The 27,347-nt window shown below is 41.1% G+C and overlaps 1 protein-coding gene and 1 long non-coding RNA gene across 2 annotated transcripts in view; one reads left to right on the top strand and one right to left on the bottom strand.

The window, feature by feature from the left end:
* The window catches only part of LOC135254980 (WD repeat-containing protein 93-like), a 78,703-nt gene that overhangs the window by 31,812 nt on the left and 19,544 nt on the right, over positions 1–27,347 (top strand). Inside the window, exons 7-9 of the mRNA XM_064335634.1 lie at positions 10,392–10,581; positions 10,868–10,992; positions 11,735–11,829. Coding sequence (XP_064191704.1) covers positions 10,392–10,581; positions 10,868–10,992; positions 11,735–11,784 — 365 coding nt within the window. The 3' untranslated portion in view covers positions 11,785–11,829. The remainder of the gene's footprint in view (positions 1–10,391; positions 10,582–10,867; positions 10,993–11,734; positions 11,830–27,347) is intronic.
* Positions 20,572–25,377, bottom strand: LOC135254981 (uncharacterized). The gene is made up of 2 exons (XR_010330016.1): positions 21,811–25,377; positions 20,572–21,777 (listed from the first exon to the last, which is right to left on the bottom strand). It is a non-coding gene; the product is annotated as an uncharacterized LOC135254981 (long non-coding RNA).

Below are 27,347 nucleotides of genomic sequence, written 5' to 3'. Positions count from 1 at the left end.
GAGCGGTTGTCTGGCAGTCAGAGGGTTGCCGGTTTGATCCCCCACCCTGGGCATGTCGAAGTGTCCCTGAGCAAGACACCTAACTCCTAATTGCTCTGGTGAATGTGAGGCATCAATTGTAAAGCGCTTTGGATAAAAGCGCTATATAAATGCAGTCCATTTACCTTGCAGGGCCTCAATTTTAGTGGACATATTCTCCGTGGCTTTAGCCTGCGATTTAATCTCTTCTTTGAGCGACCGCAACATTATTCCGTTTTCGAAAATGCGCTCTTGTATTGGCCCCAGTGCTACTCGCAAGGCCTCGGACAACAAGTCGGAAACTATGCCGCGCAGCACGTCTCTTTGTGCATCAATAGTCTGGGCAATTACAGAGGCTAAGTCGTCTGAAACGGCAGGCTTAAAACGCTTACCCTCAGGTGCTTTTTGAGGGGAATTTGCCGTTTTCTTGGTCGCCATCATGCTTTGGTAGCAATTAACGCTGTACAGGAATCACTTTAGTCATGAAACAGAAGTATTTATGCTAAAAATGGGGGTTAGCGAGCAGGAGCTTAGTGCAATGCGACCATCTCGCGGGGCGTGTCACCGGAAGTCCGAAACTATCGAACATTCTATCAAACAATTTTCTTATTGCTATTGATGAAGTGTCTATCGCGGTACATATCGCTATCGTTTTATCGTCCAGGCCTACTTTTAATATTGTATTTGTCTGGTTGCATTGATTGTGTAGCCTCTATTGTTGCATCAGCAAAGCTGACACACCTGGCAGAGATCTGCACTCTACAAACTCTTCTATTTTGTAATGAAATATGTGAATTTGTTGTGATTTACAGCAACGCATAATTTAGACATTTGGGTAGATTTGGAGACGCTGGGTACACTGCTTAGTTTTTGCTTCATAGATCTTTAGTAGTTCAACATATCCACCCTTACATTTTATGAACTTGTGGTCAAAACGTTATTGATCCAGGACATGTATACTTTAACCTGCTGTATATATGCAATCTCCCAGTATTTCATTGTGAACTAAAAAAGAGCAAATTCATTTTTGATTTTTTGCCTAGACGATGTTTCCCTTTTTTTCTTCCAAAATTATGAATATAAAGTAATCTAAGCTAGTATTGTAAATGGTACAAATGTCTTGCTTCATTTAAGCCATTTTTCAAGTCTTTGTGGTGTTCACATCTGGAGTTATAAAGCTTTAAATAGGGTACCCCCTAAATGGGCAAGGATTGGCCAGATTTGGCATGTGCGCTAAGGGGTTAATAAATAATATGGTACTCTGTGCGTAGCACGCAGGTAGCAGGGATGGCAGGGAGTTGATATTTCATTTTTTGTTTCGTTTTTTCTCAATGCCGTCTTTATTATTTGAAATATGTGTTATTATTCTATCTGTCTCTGAGGCGCTCTGAAATGTGCATTCTCTGCTAAGCTGAGCAATGGATTGGAATATGTGTGTGACGCTTTTTTTCATTGCAGCGCATAAGCGCTGCAGCTCTACATAGGCCATCTATGTAGAGGGCCATCTAAGTGTTACGACATGCCATCTAAGTGTTACGACATAGTAAAGGCCTTAATGGCAAGCGGCTAGGAGACATCCATGGCAAGGCAACTAAGTAATCCGACACCGCCGGGTCTAGTTTGAAAAACAGGTTTTTCTACAGGGCTTTTTCAATTTTGGCCCAATCAGCACTAAATCGCATACAGAGCCTCAGGGGAACAACCTACATAAACACAATATAAATGGGCCCGATCGGATAAACGGTATGGCCGCTGTCAACCAACGAACTTCTCAAACTTCGACGAACCGCGTCTCTTAGCACAAAATTGGCCATAAGTCATCAATATTTTATACAATAATTATGATATTCAGTCGATATGTTGGGTGAAGGTGTATCATGAGGACAAAACCATTTTAAAATCACTCCATAGGGGGCGCAATAGCGCCAATGCTTGGACCCCTCCCACCGCCGCTTGTGGCTTTAATTTTATTCATTATCTTATCTCACAGTTAGGCAGTTTTCGGTCTTTGTTGGAATTTTGTATCTCCCAGTTTAATTGTTGTGTCCCTCAAAGGTCAATTTTTAGGATATTATTTTCCATTTATACACTCCTTCTTGACCATATTATACTTTACTGTCTTGGGCTGGAAACATACTTGAATTTTATTGCCCTACGTGCCCATGAATTGGTTGCGTCCCGGGTGATATTTTTCCCATACTTGTCTCCTTACTTTTTGTCTGATTGGAAGTTTAAAACGTAGATCCACTCGGTGGTAGATCATGTCTTCTCTTCAGATGATTCCGCCTTCCTTATTGGCTTTCTAGCATCAGTCACATCACTTGGCATAAAATGTACACTGCCCACGTGGTTTACGTGGGTTTTGCATTTTGCGGACGTGTAGTGTTCATTTTTGAGGATGTGCACAAAGGATGCTCTGAATGACAGCAGGATACGCATGACAGCCATCTTGCATAATTTTATTTATGTTTCCAGTCTTAGGCTACTGTGAAAGATTCATATTAAAGCCATTTACAGTATATGAACAGTAGGTGTTGGTTGGATATTGCTACATTCCCCTTCAAAAGTATGGGAATGAGAGTGAAATTAGTTATTTTTGCTATATACTTGAGGCATTTGGATTTCAGATCGAAAGATGAATGTAGACAGAAGTATAGACAATCAGATTGTCTGTATTTATGTGCGTCTGTATTTACATGCGTGTATGTGTTACCATTTTATAGAAACCGCTGTTTTGTTGAGTCCCCCCACTTTCAGCTGTGCAAAAGTAACTTAATGGATGACTGACAGGAGTTAACTGTTGCGCAGTTATTTCCTTTTGCTTGGATTGTTCACATATAAAAGATCAGTGAGTGTCTAGTCTTGGTTTTAGCCTTTGTTTTCATCTGTGGAGATTGAGGACTCTATTTTAACAATCTAAGCGCACGGTTTAAAGCGCATGGCGCAAGTGCATTTAGGGCGTGTCCAAATCCACTTTTGCTAGTTTAACGGTGGATAATCTGAGCGCAAAGTAAGGCGCATGGTTCAAATCGGTTGTACTTAGTCTCTTAATTAATCATAGGCCTGTTTTGTGCGTAACATGAAATTAACCAATCGAGTGTAATCTCCCATTCCCTTTAAAAGCCAGGTGCGCTTGCACCTTGGCGGATTGCTATTATAATGGCGGATTTGCCAAGTAGTAGGAAAGAACGCTTCTCTGCAGAGGAAACAGATGTGCTTGTGCACGAAGTGAAAGCGCACGAGCAGACCATCTACGGCAACAGCAGGATTCCACCAAATATTATATTATGAATATTATGTTAATATATATAATATTAATATTATATTACCAATATTATAACTAACCATTATGCTGTGTATTTTTTAAATATTTTTATATCGCGTGGTGTGCACCCGACTATGTGGGCGCATATTACTATCTTAATAATGTGCCCTTAAAATAACAGTAAAATACTGCGCCATTGACTGAAGACCAGGTTTTTGTTGGTCAATCGCGCAATCGCTTTCCACTGCCACAAGATAGCAATGCGCCAACAATGCGCCTCACCACACCTCATTTTAACACCAACACGCCCATGGGCGCTCAGATGGCCGCAAGTACATTTGCTATTTAAACAAGGTGGGCGCTGGACGGGAAAATGACAACTGCGTCGATCTGAAACTTGTAAAGACACTTGCGTTGCACTTGGCGCCACTTTGCACCGGTTGTAAGATAGAGTCAGAGGCATAAACCATCATGACGATCACAGGACTGACTAACTTTGGCTGAAAAAAAAATTATCCGTAAGTTCAGAGGACAGAAGAATTCATTAAGAAGGATTGCCCAGAAACTGGGTATATCATGTACAGCAGTTTGGAAAGTCTTGAAAAAGAAAGAAAGCACTGGTGGACTCGCTTTACACATCAGCCAAAGAAGAGAACTGCAATTAATGACAGACAAATCCCAAGATCAGAAACGCTAAAACAATGATAAGTGTCATCACCAGCATTGTCCAGAGAGCATCGGTGAAAATATCACAAGCCACCATACACAGCAGACTTTGAGAGCAAAATTATAGAGGCTACACTGCAAGGTGCAAACCTCTCATCAGCAGCAAGAATTGATAGGCCAGATTAGTATTCCCCAAAAAATAGAGAAACAAGCTAGAATAGTTCTGGAACAATGTTTTATGGACAGATGAAACCAAAATAAACCTTAACCAAAGTGACGGAAAGCCCAAAGTGTGGAGAAAGGAAGGCACATCCCATGATTGAAAGCACCCTGCCTCATCTGTGAAATATGGAGGAGGTAGTGTCATGGCTTAGGCAGGTATGCCTGCTTCTGGAAAAGGCTCAGTTGTTTTTATTGATTATGTAACGGCGGATGGTGACAGTAGGATGAAGTTGGAAGTATACCCTAAAGGCATTTTGTCTGGCTATGTACAAAGAAATGACTCCAACCTCATCAACTGGCAGGAGCTTCATCCTGCAGCAAGATAATGACCCCAAACATACTGCCTACATGGAAAAATGACTCAAAAGTGGAAAGTTTTGTACTGGCTAAGTCAGTCACCTGATTTAAATCCAATTGAGCATGTATGACACTTGCAGAAGAGGAGACATAACAAAAATGAACTGAAAGCAGCTTCAGTGCAGGCCTGGAAAGGCATTTCCAAAGAAGATACTGAAATATGGGTGATGTCAATGGATCATAGACTTGATGCATTTATTACATTTAAGAGCTATGCAATGAAATAGTAAACCATATTGCTCTGATCTACGATTAAGGTCATCCATTAACTTACTAACTTTTCCACTGCTGAAAATGGGGGGACTCAATTTGCTTCGCTAGATTGGTGTGTAATTTTTTAAAGGTAATCTTCTGATAAATTATTCCAAGCTTCAGGATTTGCTACAGGATTTGCCCTAACTTTTCTTTTGACTTTTCCTGCTTTTTGTTCTTATCACTGTTCAATGATCCTGCGTAGCTTTCAGTCTAATACTGTGAGTGTTACATCTGCAGACTTCCATTCCAAGTAGTGTTTAATTGTGTTTTGCTGTGTGTTTGGGGTCGTTATTCTTGCTGAAAGAAGAGTTTTTGCCAATCAGTCATTTTCCCAAGGTACAGCATGATGAATCAAGATATGTTAATATTTCTTAGCATTCATAATTCCATTGACTTAGGCCAGATCCCCTAAACCTCTGGTTGAAATGCGCTGCCAGAATATGACAGTCCCACCACTGGGCTGCAGACAGGCATCAATAGACTTTTCGCCAACTTTTCTCCTGACTCTTTGTGAGACAAAAATGTGAGCCAAATTTGGACTCATCACTCAGGACTTTCTGCCCCTGGGTGTCACCCCATGCATCATGGTCTTTTGCATTCTGTAATCTCTTCTGCTTGTTGCACACCGTACATGACCATTGCTTGTAAGACTTCTTTTCATGGTAGAAAAGGCGTGCACTTTGGTGCCAGATGACCCTGTCGCTCATTATTAGCGACCATGCCCCCGTATCATTTACATGGAACAGAACCATTCTACATAAACCCATCACCAGATGGCGCTTCAACACATCGCTCTTCAAAGACCCTGAGTTTGACAGCTATTATAAAAAAGAGTGGGCATCCTTCCTGATTCCCCAGAGTCATCACCAACTCTTCTATGGGAAACAGGAAAAGCAGTATTAAGAGATAAAATAATGTCATTCTCCGTTTATATAATAAAAAGGAAGATAAGGAACAAGAAGCTGAACTGGAACAAAAAAAATCAAGCAACTCGAAAATATTAATGCAAGTAACCCAACAGAGTCAACCCAGAATTAATTAAGAAGTATAAACTCAAACTAAATGAAATTATAAATAAGAAAACTCAATTCATGATACACAGACTTCAACAAGAAAATTTCCACCATAACAATAAATGTGGTAAATACTTAGCAAATCAAATTAAACAAAATAAAGAAATAGAAAAGAAATAAAGCAACCATCTCCACCATTAAGGACTCTGCAGGGAAGCCCACAAATTCACCCGAGGAGATAAATAAAATTTTTAAAAGCTTTTACGCCAATTCATATTCATCGGAAAAAGACCTAAATCAGGAGGACATCAATTAATTTCTCAAAAGCATTGACCTGCCACAGCTTAGTAAAGAACAAACCAATTTACTTGACTCACCAATAACGCAGGATGAACTTTCCACTGCCCTCAACCTTATGCCCAATAACAAAGTACCAGGACCTGATGGCTTCCCTGCTGAGTTCTATAAACATTTCTGGTCCATTCTAGCTCCGCTCTTCAACAAATTGATAATTGAAATAAAACAAAATTAAAGATTTCCAGCAAATATGAATAAAGCCGTAATTTCACTCCTCCCAAAACTGAATAAAGACCCAACCTTGCCATCAAGCTATCGTCCCATCTCTGTCATCATCATAGATATATAAATTATCACCAAGGTATTAGCTCACAGAATATAAAAAGTCACTCCATCCATAATTAACCCAGATCAAACCGGCTTCATTAAAGGTAGATATGCATCCAGTAACACACGCAGATTGTTTAATCTAATGCACTATTCTTCAGCTAAACAGACAGATACATCATAGCCACACAGAAAAAGCCTTTGACAGAGTAAACCGGACATTTCTCTTTACCACACTACAAAGATTTGGCTTTGGGGAATCATTTATTAACTCGGTCAAGATTTTACACACCGCTCCCCTAGCTATTGTCATCACCAATGGACAAACATCACAAAGCTTCACATTGCATAGAGGGACTAGGCAAGGATGGCCACTCTCCCCTTCTCTATTCACCATTTTCATTGAACCTTTAGCAGCAGCCATTCGTCAGAACATCCACATAAAAGGAATCCAAACACCCAAAACACATCATAAGATTAGTCTCTACGCAGATGATATCCTACTGTTCCTACAGAGTCCTCACTTATCACTACAAGAAACAATAAAGCTTATTTAATCATACTCCAATATCTCTGATTATTCTATTAACTGGAACAAATCTTCCATCCTTCCATTACATAGTAACAGCTGGGATGTGGCAACCCATACGGCACCTATCCCATTATGCACCGCTTACATCACATATCTAGGTATTAATGTTTCCCCCAGGCTGTCAGAGCTGTTTGGACTCAATTTCACCCCACTACTCAGAACAATAAATTATGACCTCGACCGTTGGATGAACCTACCACTATCTATTTTGGGCAGAATATCTACTGTTAAAATACTTCCTAAAATAAATTACCCATTTTCAATGATTTCAACTCAACCCACCCTCATCTGGTTCAAATCTCTAGATTCAATCATCTCCAAATTCTACTGGAAAAACAAGACACCAAGAATTAAACTGGCCACTCTGCAAAAACCCAAAACACAAGGAGGACTGGAAACTCCACATTTTTACCATTATTCTCTGGCAAATCAGCTTCAGTATATATACAAATGGATCCACCCCAATCAATCTGATAACACATGGTTAGATATAGAACAAACGGTATGTAAAGACATCCAGATCTCAGATATACCATTTCTTAGTCAAACTATCTAACGCCATCCTTGTTTCAAAACGGTAACAATAGCTGCAACTCTGACAGCCTGGTGGAATTTCCACAAAATCACAAATGTCACCTTTGCACCATTTAATTTTACTTCCATATGGAACAATCCTGACATTCTAAGTAACAAGAAACCACTCGATTTCCACACATGGACTGAAAAAGGCATCACACATCTTAAACATCTTCTATAATAATTCCCTGGCTTCATTCTCCCACTTTGTCCAAAGTTACGGCATCGGAAACAAACAATTTTTGGAATATTTGCAACTAAAATCATCCATTCAATCCAAATTTAACATTATGGCCACCAATCTAGATCTTTCTCCCTCAGCTTCAGATTTAATGAACATCCCTTCCCCGAAGAAACTCCTTTCTAAAATATATAAAATAATATCGCAGTGTGATAAAACACTAGCCATACCGTCAAGGAAATGGGAAATAGACCTTTCTTTTACCTCTGATCCTGGCTTCTGGAACCAAATTTGCAAAAACATCTACTTCATGACCAAAAATGCCAACCTAAAACTTATACAGTTTAAGATACTCCACAGATTTCACTTCACTGGGCAAAAAATGTTTAAAATGGGATTTGCATCAGAAATTTGTTCACACTGCACACAAAACAACCCGGATAGCTATGTTCACGCCATCTGACACTGCACACCCATTAAACACTTCTGGAAAGAAATCACTGAGTCACTATCCCTCTTCCTGGGCTGCCACATCCCAGTATCCCCTTCACTCTGCTTGTTAGGAGATATTTCAGCAATCAATTTGAACAAAACAAACATCAGATTACTCCTCGTGGCCCTAACTATCGCCAAGAAAACTGTCCTCATGAACTGTAAATCAAGGAGCACCATACATATGGCACACTGGAAAAACTGACTCATAGATTACATCTCCGTGGAAAAGTTATCCACCTCCATCAATAACACTGCAACAGAACCCCACCCTATCTGGTCATCCCTCAATGATTTCTCACAAACCTGATTCCTCTAACTTGTTGTTTTTCTTGCCTGTCTACCAACCATAGTTTGAACTCACTATACTTATTTACTCATTCATCCACTCATTCCTTTTTTTCAAATCAGAAATGACACATTCTTAATTTTGTATTCAGTTTTATCTGTGTGCATTCTATTGCCTCACTACGCACAGGTGCAGCCACCCCTGTTCCCGTGTCCAATTAGCCTGGCCAATTATCTAATTCCTAACCAATTATCTAATTAGCCTGGTCTAATTAGCTTGACCCAGGGCAGGTGTGGCTGCTTAAACCAGCCATCCCCACACCACAATATTGTTTATTGCAGTCAGTTTCACCAATCTGTCAGAAAATATATCTGTAATTACCATGCAGTTTATTTAATATACCTTTTTACTCCTCTTTGGACCCTAATCCTACCAATTACATTTCCACAGTTACTGTGCAATCCTGTTTCATTGTGTACTGTATGGAAGCTACCCCCAATATTTATAATATTCGTAATATTTAACGACCACTCTTTTGTTTGCTTCTACTATTATCGATTAAAATATTTCTAGGACAATTAGTATAACTATTTGATATTATTGTAATTATAATTTTTAGTATTATATATCTGTAGTTTTTTTTTCTTTTCCCTCCTTCTTTCCCCCACACGTAATCCATTGACACACTCACACACACACACACACACACACACAGTCATCCTTGACAACCCTGATACTAACCACATTCATACCAAACTTCTTAAAATGGTTTTGTGTATTATTTATTTTTTTAATTATTTTATTTATTTATTTTTTTCTCTACTTTTTTTTTCTCTCCCTCTCGATTCTTCGCTCTTACTACATACCCACCAGTTTGAACCCATGTGTATTCCTCAGTTTGCTTTTTCCCCTTTTGTCTCTGTTGTTTTTGTTGTCTTACTTTGTACAATCTCTTTCATTTGTTTAGGTGTCCCTGTACTTGTCTCCACTTGTTTGGTAACTTTTTTGCACAATAAAAATTTTTTTAAAATCTTTTCTTCAAATTTCTTTGTGACAGCTTGAAAACCACATCTTGAATATCTGGTTAGTTGGGGTATTGTCTGCTGAGAATTGACTTGTTGATGCAAAACTATGATTTTTATGTCTGTCAACCTGTGTCAAGAGTCATTGTGGGCTAATGAAATGGCCCAGGCTTGGGTTGCCCTTTTGAGTCTGACGGCCCTGGCCAGCGCTCATGGTGTACAGCATGTCTTTACACACTGAGCCACTAGGGAGCCTGATATTGAAAAATTAATAACATTTTATTTTCCGCCCAATGTTGATTCATAAATAATTCAAGTTGAAAGAAGAGTTGATTGATTAAGACTCAAAACCAAAATATGAATTTGAAGTACTTTTATGGTGTAAATCTTATGCCACCAGACAACTGAATTGTAATTTATTAAATCTTGAAATAGTATATTAAGTTTGAAAGAGTATATTAAGTATTGAAATTAAATTTAATTACCTTGAATGTGTATTTCATAATTTGAGTTTAAGTTAGGTTTTAAAACTGAATTTCTTGAATTTGTATGGATCCACACTTTTTTCAGTATTCAGTTTCAGTTCAGTTAAAAGCAGAATTTGAAACTTACAAGCTCCACGATTAAAGCAACCTTTCTGCTCTCAAAATGCCATGATTTCAAATTCACCTTTCCCAATTTTCCAGTAATTAAATTAATTTTGTCTGAGTGTTCAGATTGTGTCTGTTACTACAGGCATGTATGTCAGCTTATTTGAAAAACGCATTTGTGTGTGTTCCTGTGTGCGTGTGTTTGTGTGTGTGCACGCACGTGTCTCAGGGGACAAGAACACATGTGCTGATTACCCATCACAAAGTGAGGACTCCGACAGCTCATTGTTCTTCTTCCACTTGCCGGAGTCTTCAGTAACAGATCAACACCGCGGGCCTCTTTCAGGAGCTGGAGGAGCAGAGAGAGTGGGGGAGTGTGTCAGTCTGAAAAAAACTTTCGATCTATATTTGCAGGAAAGGTTTGTAGGCTTACTATTATGGCTTTGCATTCACAAACATGGAGAGTGCAGGGAGTTTAATTCAATCACTTCAGTCCTTGTTTGGACTATTTTATCTCCTGTCAGCATGACAGAGACAGTTTTTGGCTCATTATTATTATTATTATTATTATCATTATTATTATTATTATCATTATTATTATTATCTCTCAGTGCAACATACCAATGACAGAATGGTATATAAAGATTAAGTACAGCTTTATTATTAGCTGGAGTAACCCTGGTTTGGAAATGTGCCCGTGTGCAGACTGGCATCTCTGAAGGAGAGGAACAAAGTCATGGCGGAGAGCTGGAGCCGGCTGCCAGAACTGGCCCAAGGCCACAGGGTTCATTCGGCGCCACCAAACCAACAAGGAGAACAAAAGGCCTCAGGTAACACCAGAATAAAGCACCTTGTCATTAGATTCAGCCATCTATACAAGCTTAATAAAAACCTGATTAGCATGCACAAAGCCTTTGTAGGCAAACATCCATGAGGTTGATCATTCCTTTTTCTTGTTATTGTACCGCCACACACCTGTTTCATAAAACTGCTTTATTAAAAATTTCATGTGTAGCGTTAATTGTTAATAAATGCTCCTCCTTTTCCCTTGTAATTAAGGTTTTTGAATTTTTTAAAAATGGTTTATGCTTATGTGAAGCACAATTTGAGAAATTATTTTTTATCCTCCCAATGCCCCTGAATCCCTTTCTCTTGGAAACCCTAACCACATACAAATTTGTCACAAATAGCCACTTAATATTAAGAGCGAATCAAATAAAACTACAAAGAATACCTAGTAAAGTATATAGATTTGTACACGTAGTAATGGCTAGTGGCATTTTTTGAGTGTCTGATGTTTGGGAGTTCGGTGGCCCCAGATCATTACAGACCATCTATGCTCTTGTGGTCTAGTCGAAAGAAACAGTGACCTGCAAACTTGTAATTCCATTAAATTATATTGAGGTAGATTTCTTAGCTGTTGTGCTCATTTTAATATTATACTTTTATCTGCTACTGTGCTTGTACCTACGATTTCCACGCAGTAAAATATTCAGTGTTAAATCTACTTTTACAGAGTACATATGGTCCCAATTGGACTCATATCTATATCTTGTGGGACTTTCTCTGCAGGATGTGTTGGTCGTGCATGGCTCTCCCGGTTCGTCGACCACCACTCATAGGAGCACTTCGGAGCACCTCATTCCTCCCACAGCCGATAGCCGACGGTATATGCGCCTTGCTCCATTGCAGGCCTTACAAACTCTTCCTGGCATGTGGACTCACGTGAGAGGGAGACGGGAGAAGGGTGGCGAGTCTGGGGAGAGGAAAATGGAACAGAGAGAGCGAAACAACGGCAACCTCCATTTTATTGAAGGTTGCGTGTTTCAAATTTACAGTAAGCCAATACTGTTACAGGAAAGCTGTGGTAGGGGGCGTGGTTAAATGAGTCACTCTGAGGTGGACATATGGGCTTTGCAGTTTGTGTGTCTTTTGTAGTGCATGGAATCTACACCTCCCCTTTTGGTGTCAGGATTATACTGCTGGTGTAATCCCTGAGAGCACAAGAGTCAAGTACAGTCCATGGCTAAAAAATTCACAGTCGTTCGTTCAGGCACGTAACATCTGGGCAGTTCATATTGGCTGCGAACACACTGAGCATTATCATACTGGCTGTAAACAAAGTCTGAGCATTTTGTTGGTACTAACTAAACTTGGCTACTCAAGAACAACATGTCATAATACATTTATAAAGACAAGGTTGAAATAAACAAAATATGACAGTGAACAAAGATATAGCACAAAACAGAATACCAACAAATGTATGCTTATTCATCAGGGTTAATGAGGAACAGGAATGTTAATAAGCCAGTGGGTGTTAGGAATCTTCAGTTAAGATGTTGGACAGCATCCGGTCTGCACCAGGTGTGATGATATAGCCATTTTTGGAGAGGTCTGAAAACATTGTAGGTGCGCTACAGAACAGATGACATTTAGACTAGAGTGTAATGACTTGGTCTGGTCCAGGCAGACTTAGTTTTAGTCCCTTCAGACAGATGCTGCTGTAGGAGGGTGTCACCTTAGTGTTTAATGACTGTAAAGTCCTGATGGCTGTATCATGATGGTCATTTGACATTGTGATCTCATTCATACTAGTGAAATATTGGAACATGTCTTATCTTGTGGTTTGCCTTAGTGGTATTAAATAGCACACTATATAAATATGACAGCACTTAGGGAGCACTACCAAGGAAGTGTTCTAAGTGTACTTATGGCGATTAAACTGTGGTGATGGTTTAACAATTGAGTGTTAATCTTGCTTTCTTGTTTATTAAGGTCAAACAGCAGAGTGGGTCTAACTATTAGAAGGCAGGTGTTTTAGGATTCTACTGTTGTCAGTGAAACTGTTTAACCTGTCGTGCACCACCCCCTTGGCAGCTTCTGGGTTAAAAGTTCTCTTGATTCTTGGCTCGGAGTAGCTGCATTCAGAATCAGAGAGGTAATCAGAAAGGTCTCTATCGTCATCTGATAAAGTCCTGGGGTGGTCAGACAATGTTGTAGGAAAGTCGGCTAAGGACTCTGAGGAGTGAAATTCAAGTCTATTCTGGTTCAAAATGTTTGAGGCAGGCCTTTTGCCTTCACCTTTGGACCCACCACGATTATTACGGACACAACGTTTGCTCAGCCTATCCTTCGGGCGGTCTTGTGAGGTGTGTGAGAGGAGGGTTTTCCCAGCAGCAACATTTGAGCCTGTAAGCTTCAAGTGGGAGGTCTTGCTTTCCCCATTTCTGTACTGAGACGGGCAGCAATCTCCCAAGCCATCTGAGTAATCTTGCGGATTTCCCGCATTGGAGGGTTACCAGAACATGTGTTGACATTCTTACATTAGAACACATGTCTAACAGACATTTGATTCCAATATTTGAGATGGACTTTGAGCTAGACACTATTGTCTTTTACACGCTAAACATGTTGCACTTTGTTTAATATGCAGACCTAACTTTTTTACTTTGATAATGAGTTTAATAGAAACTTGGATTTATTTTGGAGTTGCGCTACTGGCTTAAATAATAAGCCCTCTTTTTTATTTTTTTTTATTATGTTGGAGTTGACAGTTTAAACCAACAGTTTTGCACTTTAATATGTAGCTAAACCTTCGTTTACATTTTGTTTTGTGCTGTATTATACAATGACACATACAGTTTGTTGTTATCAAAATAAAATGAATGTCAACTAACTAGCTTCGCTGGCTAACGTTTGTAATAAAATTTTTCCCGACCGTGAAAACTGGATTACTTGTTTACATTTTTGACAGATGTGGCTAGTGGGTAAATCTATCACTGTTTCTGTTGCAGCACTTTCGACACAAGCAATTCGGAAGCGCTATCCTAAAATTTCTTTTTACGGTAAAGAGTGCCTGACCAGCAACCGTAGTAATGTGTTAATTACATTACATTACATTCCCCGGTTGAAACACGGCGGCACACCGTCTTTGGGGAAAAAAACACTATATTCTGTAAATGCATTTAACCTACCATGCATAAAAACATAAAAACGCTAGTCAATCACCCACTTCTATTTATAATGCCATCATAGCGCGGAGTGTTTAAAACCATAAAGCCACCTCTCCGTTTTTTTTTTTTGTTTTTTTTGTCAGCGCATCACCGTTATTTTTACATTCATTCTGATATGTGGCCTAAATGCCTTTTTACGTTCAATCGGCTTAAGGCGCTCCGCAAAATCACTTAGGCGCTACGCCTAAGCCTTTCTATGGTAGGGAAAACCCTGTGAACTTTAAATGGTCAGTTCGATTTTTTTGGAGGAAAATTAATCGTTTAGATTAATCGACTAATCGGTAAAATAGTCGATAGATTAATCGATAGAAAAATAGTCGTTAGTGGCAGCCCTAATTCTAATGCCTCTGCAATGCAGGAGAAAACCTTTTTCAGTTTCTATTGGCTGTAAAGCACACACAAAGGACTAGGGCAGCAATAGCAGGAACTTAGTAATATGGACAAGTCAGTAATACAGACTAGTAACACTATGAACAGTTAATTTGTATTAAAATGAAAATGACATTATTATTGTATCAACCATGCACTAGCTTGCTAGCTAAGTATGATTTCAATTAAACAATCAATCAATTGAACACAACAGTCACTACAATGACTCTTCCTAAGTACAGCTAGCTTTTCAGCATGCTCAATGATTTGGCGACACCTAGTGGTGGGGCTTGGAATTGTTTACGTACACATTATGGTTCTCAGAGTTCAAATTTAAAAATAGGACCACAGATTTTTTGTGTTAACATTACACAAGTATGAATAAAAGTCTGCAATACTAATCCTCACACGGGGCCCCAAAATGTAGGGGACTTGCCGCTACTTCTCATAGTGGGGCACAAAAATGTAGAAGGACGAGCGCAGAGACCGGATCGCATCGGGTAAAAACACTCTTTTCAGTCAGAAAGAAGCATGTCTGCTATGCCAACACTCACCTCTCCTCCGGAATGTGCAAATTGTTCCAAACTGAGCCAAAGGATCGCTGAGCTCGAGGGTAGAGTATCTGTCCTCCATCAGATAAGGGATGATGAACAGCTGACTCCTGGGTAGCGGCTGCTGCTCCCACGATCATCAGAGGATTAGAAACCACTACACTGGATCCTGGGCCATGCACTGCCCCATCCCAAGCAGCAGAGTCCTGGCTGCATCTAGGTGCAAGGCCCAAGTCCATGGTGTGTTCGATGCCGCGAGCATTTGAACCCTGGACTGTAGCCCGTGGGTCAAAATGTGGTCGCAAGCACTCCTCCATTTCCCCTCCACCAAACTATATCCAGCTGAGAAATAAGTTTCTTGTTCTGGATGAGACAGAAACTTCCACTGTAGCCGTCCCATCATGTCCACCTGCGATGGCCGCTGTACCGGCACGGAATCCGAGCAGCTCGGTCTTAGCTGCCTCTGTGAATCGTCCCCGGTTGATTTCACGCCACCCCTCGGTCTATAGGGGCGACATAACTCAGGAGGTAAGAGCGGTTGTCTGGCAGTCGGAGGGTTGCCGGTTCGATCCCCCACCCTGAGCATGCCGAAGTGTCCCTGAGCAAGACACCTAACCCCTAATTGCTCTGGTGAATGCAAGGCATCAATTGTAAAGCGCTTTGGATAAAAGCGCTATATAAATACAGTCCATTTACCATCTATCAGTCAGTTCCGACTACACCCGACCCGTACCCCTCTCTGGCTATGGCACCTCCCTGGATAAACTCCAGGATCTACTGCCCTCACTCCCGACCTCTATTAAAAGAATAACAGTTCATGTGGGGACAAATGACACAACCCATCAGGAGTCTGAGCGCACCAGAAACGATTTTTACCTCCTTTTTAACATTTTAAAGAACTGTGGAAAGTCTGTTTTTATATCAGGCCCCATCCCCACTCTTGGTCACGGAACTGGCTGTTTTAGTAGAATCCTCAACCTTTACACTTGGCTCCAGTCCGCCAGCAGGACTCACAACATGGGCTTTATTGAGAATTTTAATTTGTTTTGGAATCGTTTCTCTCTTTTTAAAAGAGACGGGATCCATCCCAACAAGCGGGGTAGCTAAATGCTATCGGCGAACTTGCAGTATGTGGTGCAGTCCTTCCCATGTGACTGACTGTTTACGTCTCACACACACCCCCCCGAATCCTCCCTCTTCCTCTATGATACAACCTCAGCATACTGTTTCCCATGAGTGCTCCCCCCATAGGTCCCTCCTGTCATTTAAACCCAGATCGCACTCATGACCAACCCCCGACCGATTCAGCTAGTTACCCCCAGACTCAGCAGCTGCCCATATAACCTTATAAGTATCAGTACTTTTATTAATAAGCCTGTTGTTTCTGTGTCTCAAAAGATGAAAATGGAACTTTTTAATGTTCGGTCATTTATCAGTAAGAATTTTATCATAAATTAACTTATAACTGAACACAAACTGGACACTCTAATGCTCACAGAAACTTGGCTGGACAACACTGGGGAGAACTGGCTATATATGATAGTATTGTGTAGCCTATTTTGTGGATTAATTGTATTGATACTCAAGGAAAATCAGGTGAAGTTTCCGCCACTGCTTAGTGATTAAAACGGATTTTTCTAAATCGCATTTATCATTTAATCTCCCTCACACAATGCAAAGAAGCTGTGTGTCACTTTCCAATTGATTAGTCAGATCGTTTGCATACTTGTTAATCACTGAAAATGAATTAAAACAGTTTGAGATCAATGATTAGTTTAAAGGAAAGTTTTGCGCCCCACCAATTTTCAGTTCACCAGTCGCCGCTGCAGACAAGTTACAATGACACCGCCACCAAGTAATTCATTGTGCCTGCTTTAGCCTACTAATATAACTCTAATTACGATCCATTGATTAACAGATGCATAATAATATGCTAGGTTAGAATAGCCTATACCGGTGACACAAACAATAACAATACAAATATTGAAATAACCAACTAACTACGACCAATTATCTAGCCCTCAAAAGCATGGGAAAATATTTCACCCTACCTTTACGCAATAGAGCTGCAGTCTTCTATTCGATGAGTGGAACCTCCTTAGCAACAACCAATCAAAAAAGTGGCTTTGCGTAACAGACTGCCCTTAACTAAAATATTGCTATTGTAATATTATCACTAGAAAGCCAAACGCACTTGGGTGTTGTGATTTTTAAAAATTTATTTAAAAAATATATAATTTTTTAATTTAATTAAAATCATTTTTCACATTCATCTTGACTGAGGGGGCGGGACAGTCTGGGTGAGGGCGTTGCCCCCTCACGCCCCCCCGTGCGGTCGGCCATGAGTGCAGACTATTATTAACTGTTCTCTACAAACTGGCACTTTCCCATATGCACTCAAAACTGCTATGGTAAAGCCACTTCTGAAGAAGAGTAGATTAGATTAGATTAGATTAGATTATATTAGATTAGATTAGATTAGATTAGATTAGATTAGATTCAACTTTATTGTCATTGCACAGAGTACACGTACTGAGACAACGAAATGCAGTTAGCATCTAACCAGAAGTGCAAAAGAAGCAGTAAAGTGCAGTAAGGTGTATGTACATACATATAATATAAATATAGAATATGGAATATGAAAAGCTAAGGTATATACAGTATGAAAGTGAATAAATATGAATACAATATGATAAATATGAATACAATATGGTATAAACAGTATAGACAGTTATAATCAGTATAGGCAGTGGATAGATATAAATATGTTACATATGTTATCAGCAAGGTGCGGCAATGCAAGGTTCAGTCATTGGAGTAAGTTGAGTGGGGGGAGGGGGGGCGGATGGGGGGTCCAGGGGGGTATCCGGGGGTGGGGGGGCTATCACCGTGGTGCAGAGTTCAGCAAGGTGACAGCTGAGGGGAAGAAGCTGTTCCTGAACCTGCTGGTCCTAGAATGGAGGTTCCTGAATCTTGATTCAGTAATAGTTCCAAGATTACTTCCTGAGTAATCTTGATTCTTAAGAAATAAGTAATTATAGGCCCATATCAAACCTTCCTTTTTTTCAGCAAAATCCTAGAAAAGGTGTATTTTAGAGAATTTCCAGTCTGGTTTTCGTGCCCACCATAGTACAGAGACAGCACTTGTTAAGGTGGTAAATTACCTAAGAATGAATACTGACTCAAATAAGCTGTCTGTTCTTGTTCTCTTGGATTTGAGCGCAGCTTTTGATATTGTTGACTATCAAATTCTCATAGATAGACTTCAAAATTGGGTTGGCCTCTCGGGTACAGTTCAAAACTGGTTCAGGACATATCTAACCGGGCGCAACTTTTTTACTTCACTAGGTGACCATACCTTGGAGAAAGTTGACATACTGTGTGGTGTTCCTCAGGGGTCCATTCTAGGGCCTGTCCTCTTCAATTTGTACATGCTCCCTTTCATTAGAAAACATAACATACATTTTCACAGCTACGCGGACGACACACAACTTTATATCTCCATATCACCTGGGGACATGAGCCCTGTGAACTCCTTGATCAGGTGCATTAGTGATATAAATTTGTGGATGTCCCAAAGCTTTTTACAATTAAATAAATAAAAAAACAGAGATACTTATTATAGGAGCAAAGGCTCAAAGAGAAAAAAATCTCTGTCTATCCAGAATCTCTGTCACTGAAGAGCAAACACCAAGTTACAAACCTGGGCGTAATCATGGATGCTGATCTTAATTTTGAAGCCCATGTTAGAAACGTTGCTAAGGTGTGGGGTTTTATTTCACAGTCTGATTCAGAGAAACTAGTACATGCTTTTATTAATAGCAGGCTTGATTATAATAATGCTCTTTTTTCTGGTCTCCCCAAAAACACTTTTGGTCGATTACAACTCAAAATGCAGCAGCACGTGTTCTGACCAGGACCAGGAAGAGAGCACAAATTACACCTATTTTAAAATCTTTACATTGACTTCCTGTCAGTTTTAAAATTGATTTTAAAATTATTTTATTAGTTTACAAATCTCTAAATGGTTCACCATTAAGTACATGTCTGACATGCTTCAAAGGTATGAACCCACCAGGTCCCTTAGATCCTCTGGTACCAGCCTTCTGGTTGTTCCAAAAGTGAGGACTAAAAAGGCTGGGGAGGCAGCTTTTAGCTTCTATGCCCCCAGCTGTTGGAACACCCTGCCAGTGGATCTGAGGAACACAGAAACAGTAGATGGTTTTAAAAGGATATTAAAAACATACCTCTTTAGCATGGCCTTTACCTAGAATGCTCTTATATCTCAATTTATACTACATTTATCTCAAATTAGTGTTCGTCTCTCTGCCGCCCCCGATTTTTAAATTTTATTTGATTTTATTGTATTTTATTTTATTTTATTTTGCTCTTTCAGTGTTGAGGAAAAAAATTGTACCTCCTGTGCTCCCCATAGGTTTCTATTGGCATTGCTGTCTCTACATTAGGATGCCAGGCAAGTTACACCTTGGCAGGGCGGCATGCCCAATACCTATACACGGAGAGTTTTGCACTTTTCAGAGTTCCCTACAGAAATAACCGCAATTACCACTGACAATCAGCCCTTAAAAACATTCATTTCTGTACCTTCTGACCCCATTTCAACAAACAGAATTCACAAACAACTTCACACATCCACACAATAAAGCTCCCAACTTAGGGGATTTTGCGTTTTCTCCTTTTTTCCTGGCTGATTACATCATCAATGCTCCAAGCCCACAAATAATGTCTCCCCATTGGACATTGTAGGGGACATGCCGCCATTGTAGTGGACATGCCGCTACTTCTCATAATGGGGCACCAACATGTAGAGGATATACACCTATATCCTCACAGGTGGCACCAGCATATATTAATCAGTCTCATAAATTAAGTACACAACTGTAAATTGGCAATTTAAATTAATTAAATTGATCATTATTAAAATTACACGTTAATAGTCAATCTTAACCAAATCATAATATCATACATTTAGCTAATACTAAATTAATATAAATGATTTAGCTAAGGGTGAAGGTATTCTACCAAGTTCTTTTGATTAGCAGCAGCTGACTCAATTCAACACAAGAGTAATATCAATACAGACAACCGTGCAAATATAATAAAGTTTATTAAATACAAAGTACCGAAAAGGGCAAAGCACAATTCACTACAATCAGATATAATAAACTATGTGAGTCCACGTGTGTGTGGGTGTTGTGTGTGAGGATTGTTGGATGTTCTCCTACGTGTGGAGTTGCGTACTGCTAACGCATGTTCCAGGAGAACAAGGATAAGATGAAGCAAGGTTTGAAACTAGCTGCAAGTAGTGATGGCGCATGGAGCGTGCCAGACAGATGAAGTATATTGGCTATATGGCTATGGGTGTACGTTTTCCAAGATCAACATACCGTTGTTAGGATATTTTGCCCTTATTCGTGGAGTCAAATGCAGGACGATGAAGAACACGCTGACAAAGTTTCCTCAGAGGATTTGTGGTTTAATTCAATGCGCAAGGGAGAGACAGACCCAGCACACTCGGGCGCTGCGCTGAGAGAATCTCTGCCCATCACACTGTGTGGTGTCTAGATATACAGTTTTCAGTCATACACATCAAACGGTTGAGTTAAGTGGCGGACCGGAGACAAATGGTCTTGTCCTTTCCTGTGGACCCTCGCAGCCATTTAGCATAGGAATGTGACCTCCTTGCTGCAGACACTAGAGGTGTTATACGGAGACACACTACAGAGGGGCTAGACACAGAGGAATGCAAACTACAGACACAGTAATGGCAGAAACGGAAACACAATACAATACATATAACATATATGTATACTAAATAAAACTGGGAACCTATCAGTCCCCCATTTTGTATTTGGAAATATGGTGTCAAATGCCATATTCCCCATAACCTATTCATGCCTGTACCCCCAGCGAGCAAGCACATGGCGACAGTGGCAAGGAAAAACTCTCCTAGAGTAAAGGGGAGAAACCTTGAGAGGAACCAAGGCTCAGCGGGGGGAACCCATCCTCCTTGGGTTGGCCTGTGTGCATGCTAATTACCAGAAAAATGAAAATGTTACATACCCACACACATTGGAAAAAATGACCCATACAATACATACAAACAACCCCACCCCAAGGGACAGTAATTACTATTTTTAAGCCATTGGGTCATTTGTTGTTACCTTTTATCTGCATTGTGGTGTTAGGGTTCTACACCCAGCTATCAAGTGCTGGGACAGAGATGTTAGTGGTGACATCAGGAGTGACCAGAATAGAGCTGATAGTGGTAGGAGTGTCAGTTGGATTAGTGCAGTTGGAAGTGTTAGGCAGTAGTTTGGTTAGAAAGTAGTCCTCCTTTTGTCACCAATATTGTGCCTGTTGCTAACAGGTTTCAGCCCAATCTCAATTATTAACATTTATTTTATAACCAAAAATGGCATTTGCTGTGGACCCAGTGCCTCCCTCCCATCATGCGATATCCTTATGTTTCCTAATTATATCTAATATATATAATTTTGTTACAAAGAAAACCTAACCTAACCTGAAGCATTTTACACCAGTGATGAATGATTATGTGAGAGTGTCTGATGGATACAGTCACTCGGGCAGGCAGAGGCTCTCTTTCAGAGCAATTCAAAATTTTAGGTCCACTATACAATTTAGGGCATGTGCCAGGCTTCTCTAGAGGGCTGCATGTAAAACTTAGGTCCACTATACAATTTAGGGCATGTGCCAGGCTTCTCTGGAGGGCTGCATGTGCCTCACATCTTAGATGAAGGGCATATCTGTATATGGCCTTCCGAGTGGGACAACCATCTTCCTCCAGTCCTGCAACCTTTTTATCCTAATTAATATAAAACTTTTCCCATATTTTAATTGCCTCCTCCCAACCTATTCCTGTATCAACCCACACTCTCAGACTATATACAACATTACAATATAATGACAAAAATATCCAACATGACAACATAATGATGAAAATGTTGCTGCGAAGTCATCCCAAATCCAACTGCAGCTTGCAAGGTTGGTGCACATTCTTGTCCTGGAAATGTGTCTGAATGGAGACACGGAAAGAGAGATAGCCCCCAGGGGCTATAAGGGTAGACGGGGATTATTGTGCCCCATGTTGGGTCTCACCCTTGTATTTCCTTAACTATTGAATGTGGAAATGCCTGTAATGTAATGTAATGGAACCACACCGGAGTTCCAGTCACTGGAAGCAGCTGATGGAATCGTGAGCCTGTGTGGTCCAGACCAAATTTTGCCGATTATGTTTTTCACCAGGACCTTGTCTCCAGGTTCAACCAGGCATTTCTTTGTCCTCAGCCGGGTCAGGTCCAGTTCTGTGATCCTGTGAAACACACTTAGGACAAAAGCCTGCAATGTTTACCTAAACGGTCACCCATTACATGCAATTTTCCGCCAATACACTACCCACCAGGAGTCCTCATGGGTCAACCTGTAAGAATTTCAAAGGGTGAAAGCAAATGTTAATTACTCAGTGTTAATTACTCAGTCCCGCTTTCACGGAGAGGAGCACGGCTGGTGGCTGCGTCACCCAGTCTCATCCTAAAATGGAGAACAAATGATTAGTTAGTTGGAATTGATTAGTTAGTTGTTTTTTTTTTAATATATATTTTTTTTTTAACCAATGTTATTTTCTTGTACCAGTCCCCCATTTTGTATTGGGGGCTACTGCACTAGTCAGGAGTCTCCTACAAGTTCAAAAGTCACACACCATTTTAAAATCCTTATGCCTCCATCTCTGGTGTATTTACACGGCCTTGGTTGCAACCCCACAGATCACCCACAGGTACATTCACTGTATTAACAAAAGTCTTATGCAAGGTGCTACTTTGAGAAGTAAAAACGATCCATTACCTCAGTGTCAGCTTGAAGCCAACATTGCTCAGCGTGTATTTTACATGAGAAACTGTGGAAAGGATGGTGTTAGGATCTGCCACTAGGGGTCAATCATATGTGTGCTACCTTTTTTATTTATTTATTTACTGTTACTCCCTTATCTTGGGCTCATAACCTTTTTATTTATTTATTTATTTACTGTTACTCCCTTATCTTGGGCTCATAAATTAAGAATATTTAGGGGCTTGTGGTGTCCACGTCCTTATGCTATTTGAACGAAACCTCAACACCTGATGCAATGGGGGCCGACGTATCCTATTCTGAGGTTTCAAGCGATTTAATTAATCTAACGAGTTCGTCTTTTGACATGTCTTGGAGCTGGCTACCTCGTTCTGACTGACCTTCATTTCTGAATTCGCACTCACGTGCCCAATGTCCGAGTTTGTGACATTTTCTGCACCGGTTATTCCCAGATCTGCATGCCTGGGCAACGTGTCCATATCTGTGACAGAGCTTACACGGGGTCTTTCTCCCTCCGAGACAGTCCGCCTGGCTATCCCCCGATCTCCCACAGTTGCTGCAAGGAGCTATCTCCTGTACCGGAGCCATGTGGAGGGGTGCTTTATTGTGAGAATGTGATCTCAGACCTGATCTTGCGCCCCCCTTGTTTACACCACTATGATATTTATTTAAACATGCAGCCCACGAAATTAAGTCGCTACAATCCTTCGGTCGAAAACTAGCCTTACCCACTGTATCTCGGTATAAAGCTACACTTCCCTCGAGTACATTCATCAGGAAATCGGGGTTATCTTTACTTGGATTGTCACCTGCATTACCATATGTGGAGTACAAACTGTATTTCTCGTCAATATACCTATCAAAAGGTTCATCTTCGCGTTGGTGGTGGGTAAGATATAATGAATACAGATTGGAACCTGTACCTAGAGCTTGATAAACTGTCTTCCTGAAATTTTCCATTGCTTCCTCCATCTCAAGCGTGGATGTGAAGCGGACAGATGCCCATGCAGAGTTATTAAATTCCCCTACTCGCTTCATACTGCACTTGGACATTTTGCCTTTGTTAACACATAAACGTCGAAAGCATGTAATCCCCCACCGTCATGTACTGTGCTATTTTCTCCCAAAACGCCATGTTCGGGTCATCTCTTTTGAGATCGGGTAATTCCCGAACCATGCTACGCAAATAAGAAGGACTTAGTGTGGTGTATGTTTGATTTGTGTTATAATACTTGGCTGCCCCTCACTCCGATCCGGATTCGGAATCGAGTCTACTGCTATGGGGGCCATTGGAGGACTAGGCTCTAGAGATATATCATCCATAACTTGTGAATATGGGGGAGCCTTGTACAAATCCTCCTGTACCTTAGCTAACAGTTTGTTTTTGCTGTCTAGTTCGCTACGACACCTTTGCAGCTCGTCTATTTCACTACGGCAGCGCTCCAGCTCTCCCTCATATTGTTTGAGTTTGTGTGCTGCGCTCTTATATGCCATCACTACGCACATTGCTGCATATTTACCTTTCTCTTTATTATTTTTCTGTTGGGACCACCATACATTCAGTGCCTTCTCTGAAATTACCCCGGAATCATTTTTGCTAGGGAATGGGGGATTAGTTCTCATTGCTTTCCCATATCTTTTAACCATAGCTTTTAATGCCGCTGCCATTAGATCCCCGCATAAAACCTCTTTCTCCGTCATCATTCCAGTAGTTGGTAGCCCTTCAGAATTACGCAGATTAGCTATTATGAGCCGAAAGTATTAACTACACGAAAGGAAAAATATGCGCTTTTACTCTTATATTATATGGGTTATATGTACTATATTGTGTACACATATAACAAACATATCACGTAGGCCTAACACAACAATACGTTATTCTGTAGACATGACAACACTGATGGAGCTCCGAACAAAACAACACTGAGTGCACTTTCTCGCATTCACTCGCATTGGTAAACAACCAAGGTTCTCTTCTTGCACACACTTTGGCACGCAGCCCAGTTTTTTCACAATTCGCAGTGTGACTCCGAAACACTTAGGCTACTAACAGCAACCAGCAACACCAAAACTTGTCCAACAAATTATTACACAGACGTTCCCTCGTCTGATGTGTTCTGACCCAAAACGACACACACAGGAAATATCACACGTTACTGTTTAAGGAAGGTGGACGCTACTTCGCCCGTGAGCCCGACGTGGCTCGAAACGTGTCCTTCTGTCAAATACCGACACACGTTACTGTTTAAGGAAGGTGGACGCTACCTCGCCCATGAGCCCGACGAGGCTCGAAACGTGTCCTTCTGTCAAATACCGACACACGTTACTGTTTAAGGAAGGTGGACGCTACCTCGCCCGTGAGCCCGACGTGGCTCGAAACGTGTCCTTCTGTCAAATACCGACACACGTTACTGTTTAAGGAAGGTGGACGCTACTCGCCCGTGAGCCCGACGTGGCTCGAAACGTGTCCTTCTGCCAAATACCGACACACGTTACTGTTTAAGGAAGGTGGACGCTACCTCGCCCGTGAGCCCGACGTGGCTCGAAACGTGTCCTTCTGCCAAATACCGACACACGTTACTGTTTAAGGAAGGTGGACGCTACCTCGCCCGTGAGCCCGACGTGGCTCGAAACGTGTCCTTCTGTCAAATACCGACACATGTTACTGTTTAAGGAAGGTGGACGTTACTTCGCCCGTGAGCCCGACGTGGCTCGAAACGTGTCCTTCTGCCAAATACCGACACACGTTACTGTTTTAAGGAAGGTGGACGCTACTTCGCCCGTGAGCCCGACGTGGCTCGAAACGTGTCCTTCTGTCAAATACCGAAACACGTTACTAAACAGACGCTCTTCTTGGCGTAGTGGACCCGACGTGGTCCGGAACGTTACGTGACTTCACCCAGCACGCAGACGTTACTAAGGAAAGTGGACACTACTTCGCCCGTGAGCCCGACGTGGCTCGAAACGTGTCCTTCTGTCAAATACCGACACACGTTACTAAACCGACGCATTTCTCAGCGTCGAGGACCCGACGTGGTCCGGAACGCTGCCATGCTCTACTTCAGCACGCAGACGTTACTGAACAGATTGACGCTCCCGCGTACTCTGTTAATACTGCTAGCACTACCACATTAAAATGACGTCAACATTAAAAGACAAACTCATTATCAGTTGTTACATCAAAGTCCCGTCCACGTAACTATTTCTTAAAATACAGAACAGGAGTCACTTCCAAATTGCACCAAGGAAAATCAACGCCTAATGAAGGTGGTAAGTTGTGTTTAATAAAAGATACTCACCTTCTTGTTGATTCTCGTTGTTTCAAGTGGAAGATATTTCCTGTCCCTTCGTGGTTGCCAAAACTGTTAGGATATTTTGCCCTTATTCGTGGAGTCAAATGCAGGACGGTGAAGAACACGCTGACAAAGTTTCCTCAGAGGATTTGTGGTTTAATTCAATGCGCAAGGGAGAGACAGACCCAGCACACTCGGGCGCTGCGCTGAGAGAATCTCTGCCCATCACACTGTGTGGTGTCTAGATATACAGTTTTCAGTCATACACATCAAACGGTTGAGTTAAGTGGCGGACCGGAGACAAATGGTCTTGTCCCTTCCTGTGGACCCTCGCAGCCATTTAGCATAGGAATGTGACCTCCTTGCTGCAGACACTAGAGGTGTTATACGGAGACACACTACAGAGGGGCTAGACACAGAGGAATGCAAACTACAGACACAGTAATGGCAGAAACGGAAACACAATACAATACATATAACATATATGTATACTAAATAAAACTGGGAACCTATCATTGTGTTGAGACCAGTTAGTATTTAAATGGATCACATGCAGGATCCGTTCTGTGCATGATATATGAAAACTAACGCAGCGATGGATGGCTTAGAGCCAACCGAACATACAGAAAGTTTATAATAACCATTCAGTCACAATAACCATTATAGCACCGTCATGTACATTCAGTCATAAATATTACTTCGTTCAGTCCGTTGCTAATTATACTATGCCCAGAGTTACAGCCTTTCTTGAGTTCTTCGCTTTGGGTTGGTTATTAGAATGTTTCCTGGTTTCCAGTCCAAAGTCTGTGGAATTTGTGGTGAAAAGGGGAAGCCGTTCGTCCTTGTCTGGTTCCAAAACACGTAGCCTGATCCTTTTTGCAGGTCGCTTGCCTCGTGGGACTTGCTCTGCAGCGTCGGTCGTGCGTGGCTCTCCTGGTTCGTTGACCACCGCTAATCATAGGAGCGCTTCGGAGCGCCTTGTTCCTCCCGCAGCCTCGCTTTGTTGCAGGCCTTGAAAACTCTGCCTGGAATGTGGACTTACGTGCAAGGGAGATGGGAGAAGGGTGGCGAG

Source organism: Anguilla rostrata, chromosome 5, assembly GCF_018555375.3.
Source record: "Anguilla rostrata isolate EN2019 chromosome 5, ASM1855537v3, whole genome shotgun sequence".
NCBI classification, from domain to species: domain Eukaryota; kingdom Metazoa; phylum Chordata; class Actinopteri; order Anguilliformes; family Anguillidae; genus Anguilla; species Anguilla rostrata.
The sequence above is the reverse complement of the archived record's forward strand: the minus strand, read 5'-3'. Positions and strand labels throughout refer to the sequence as shown.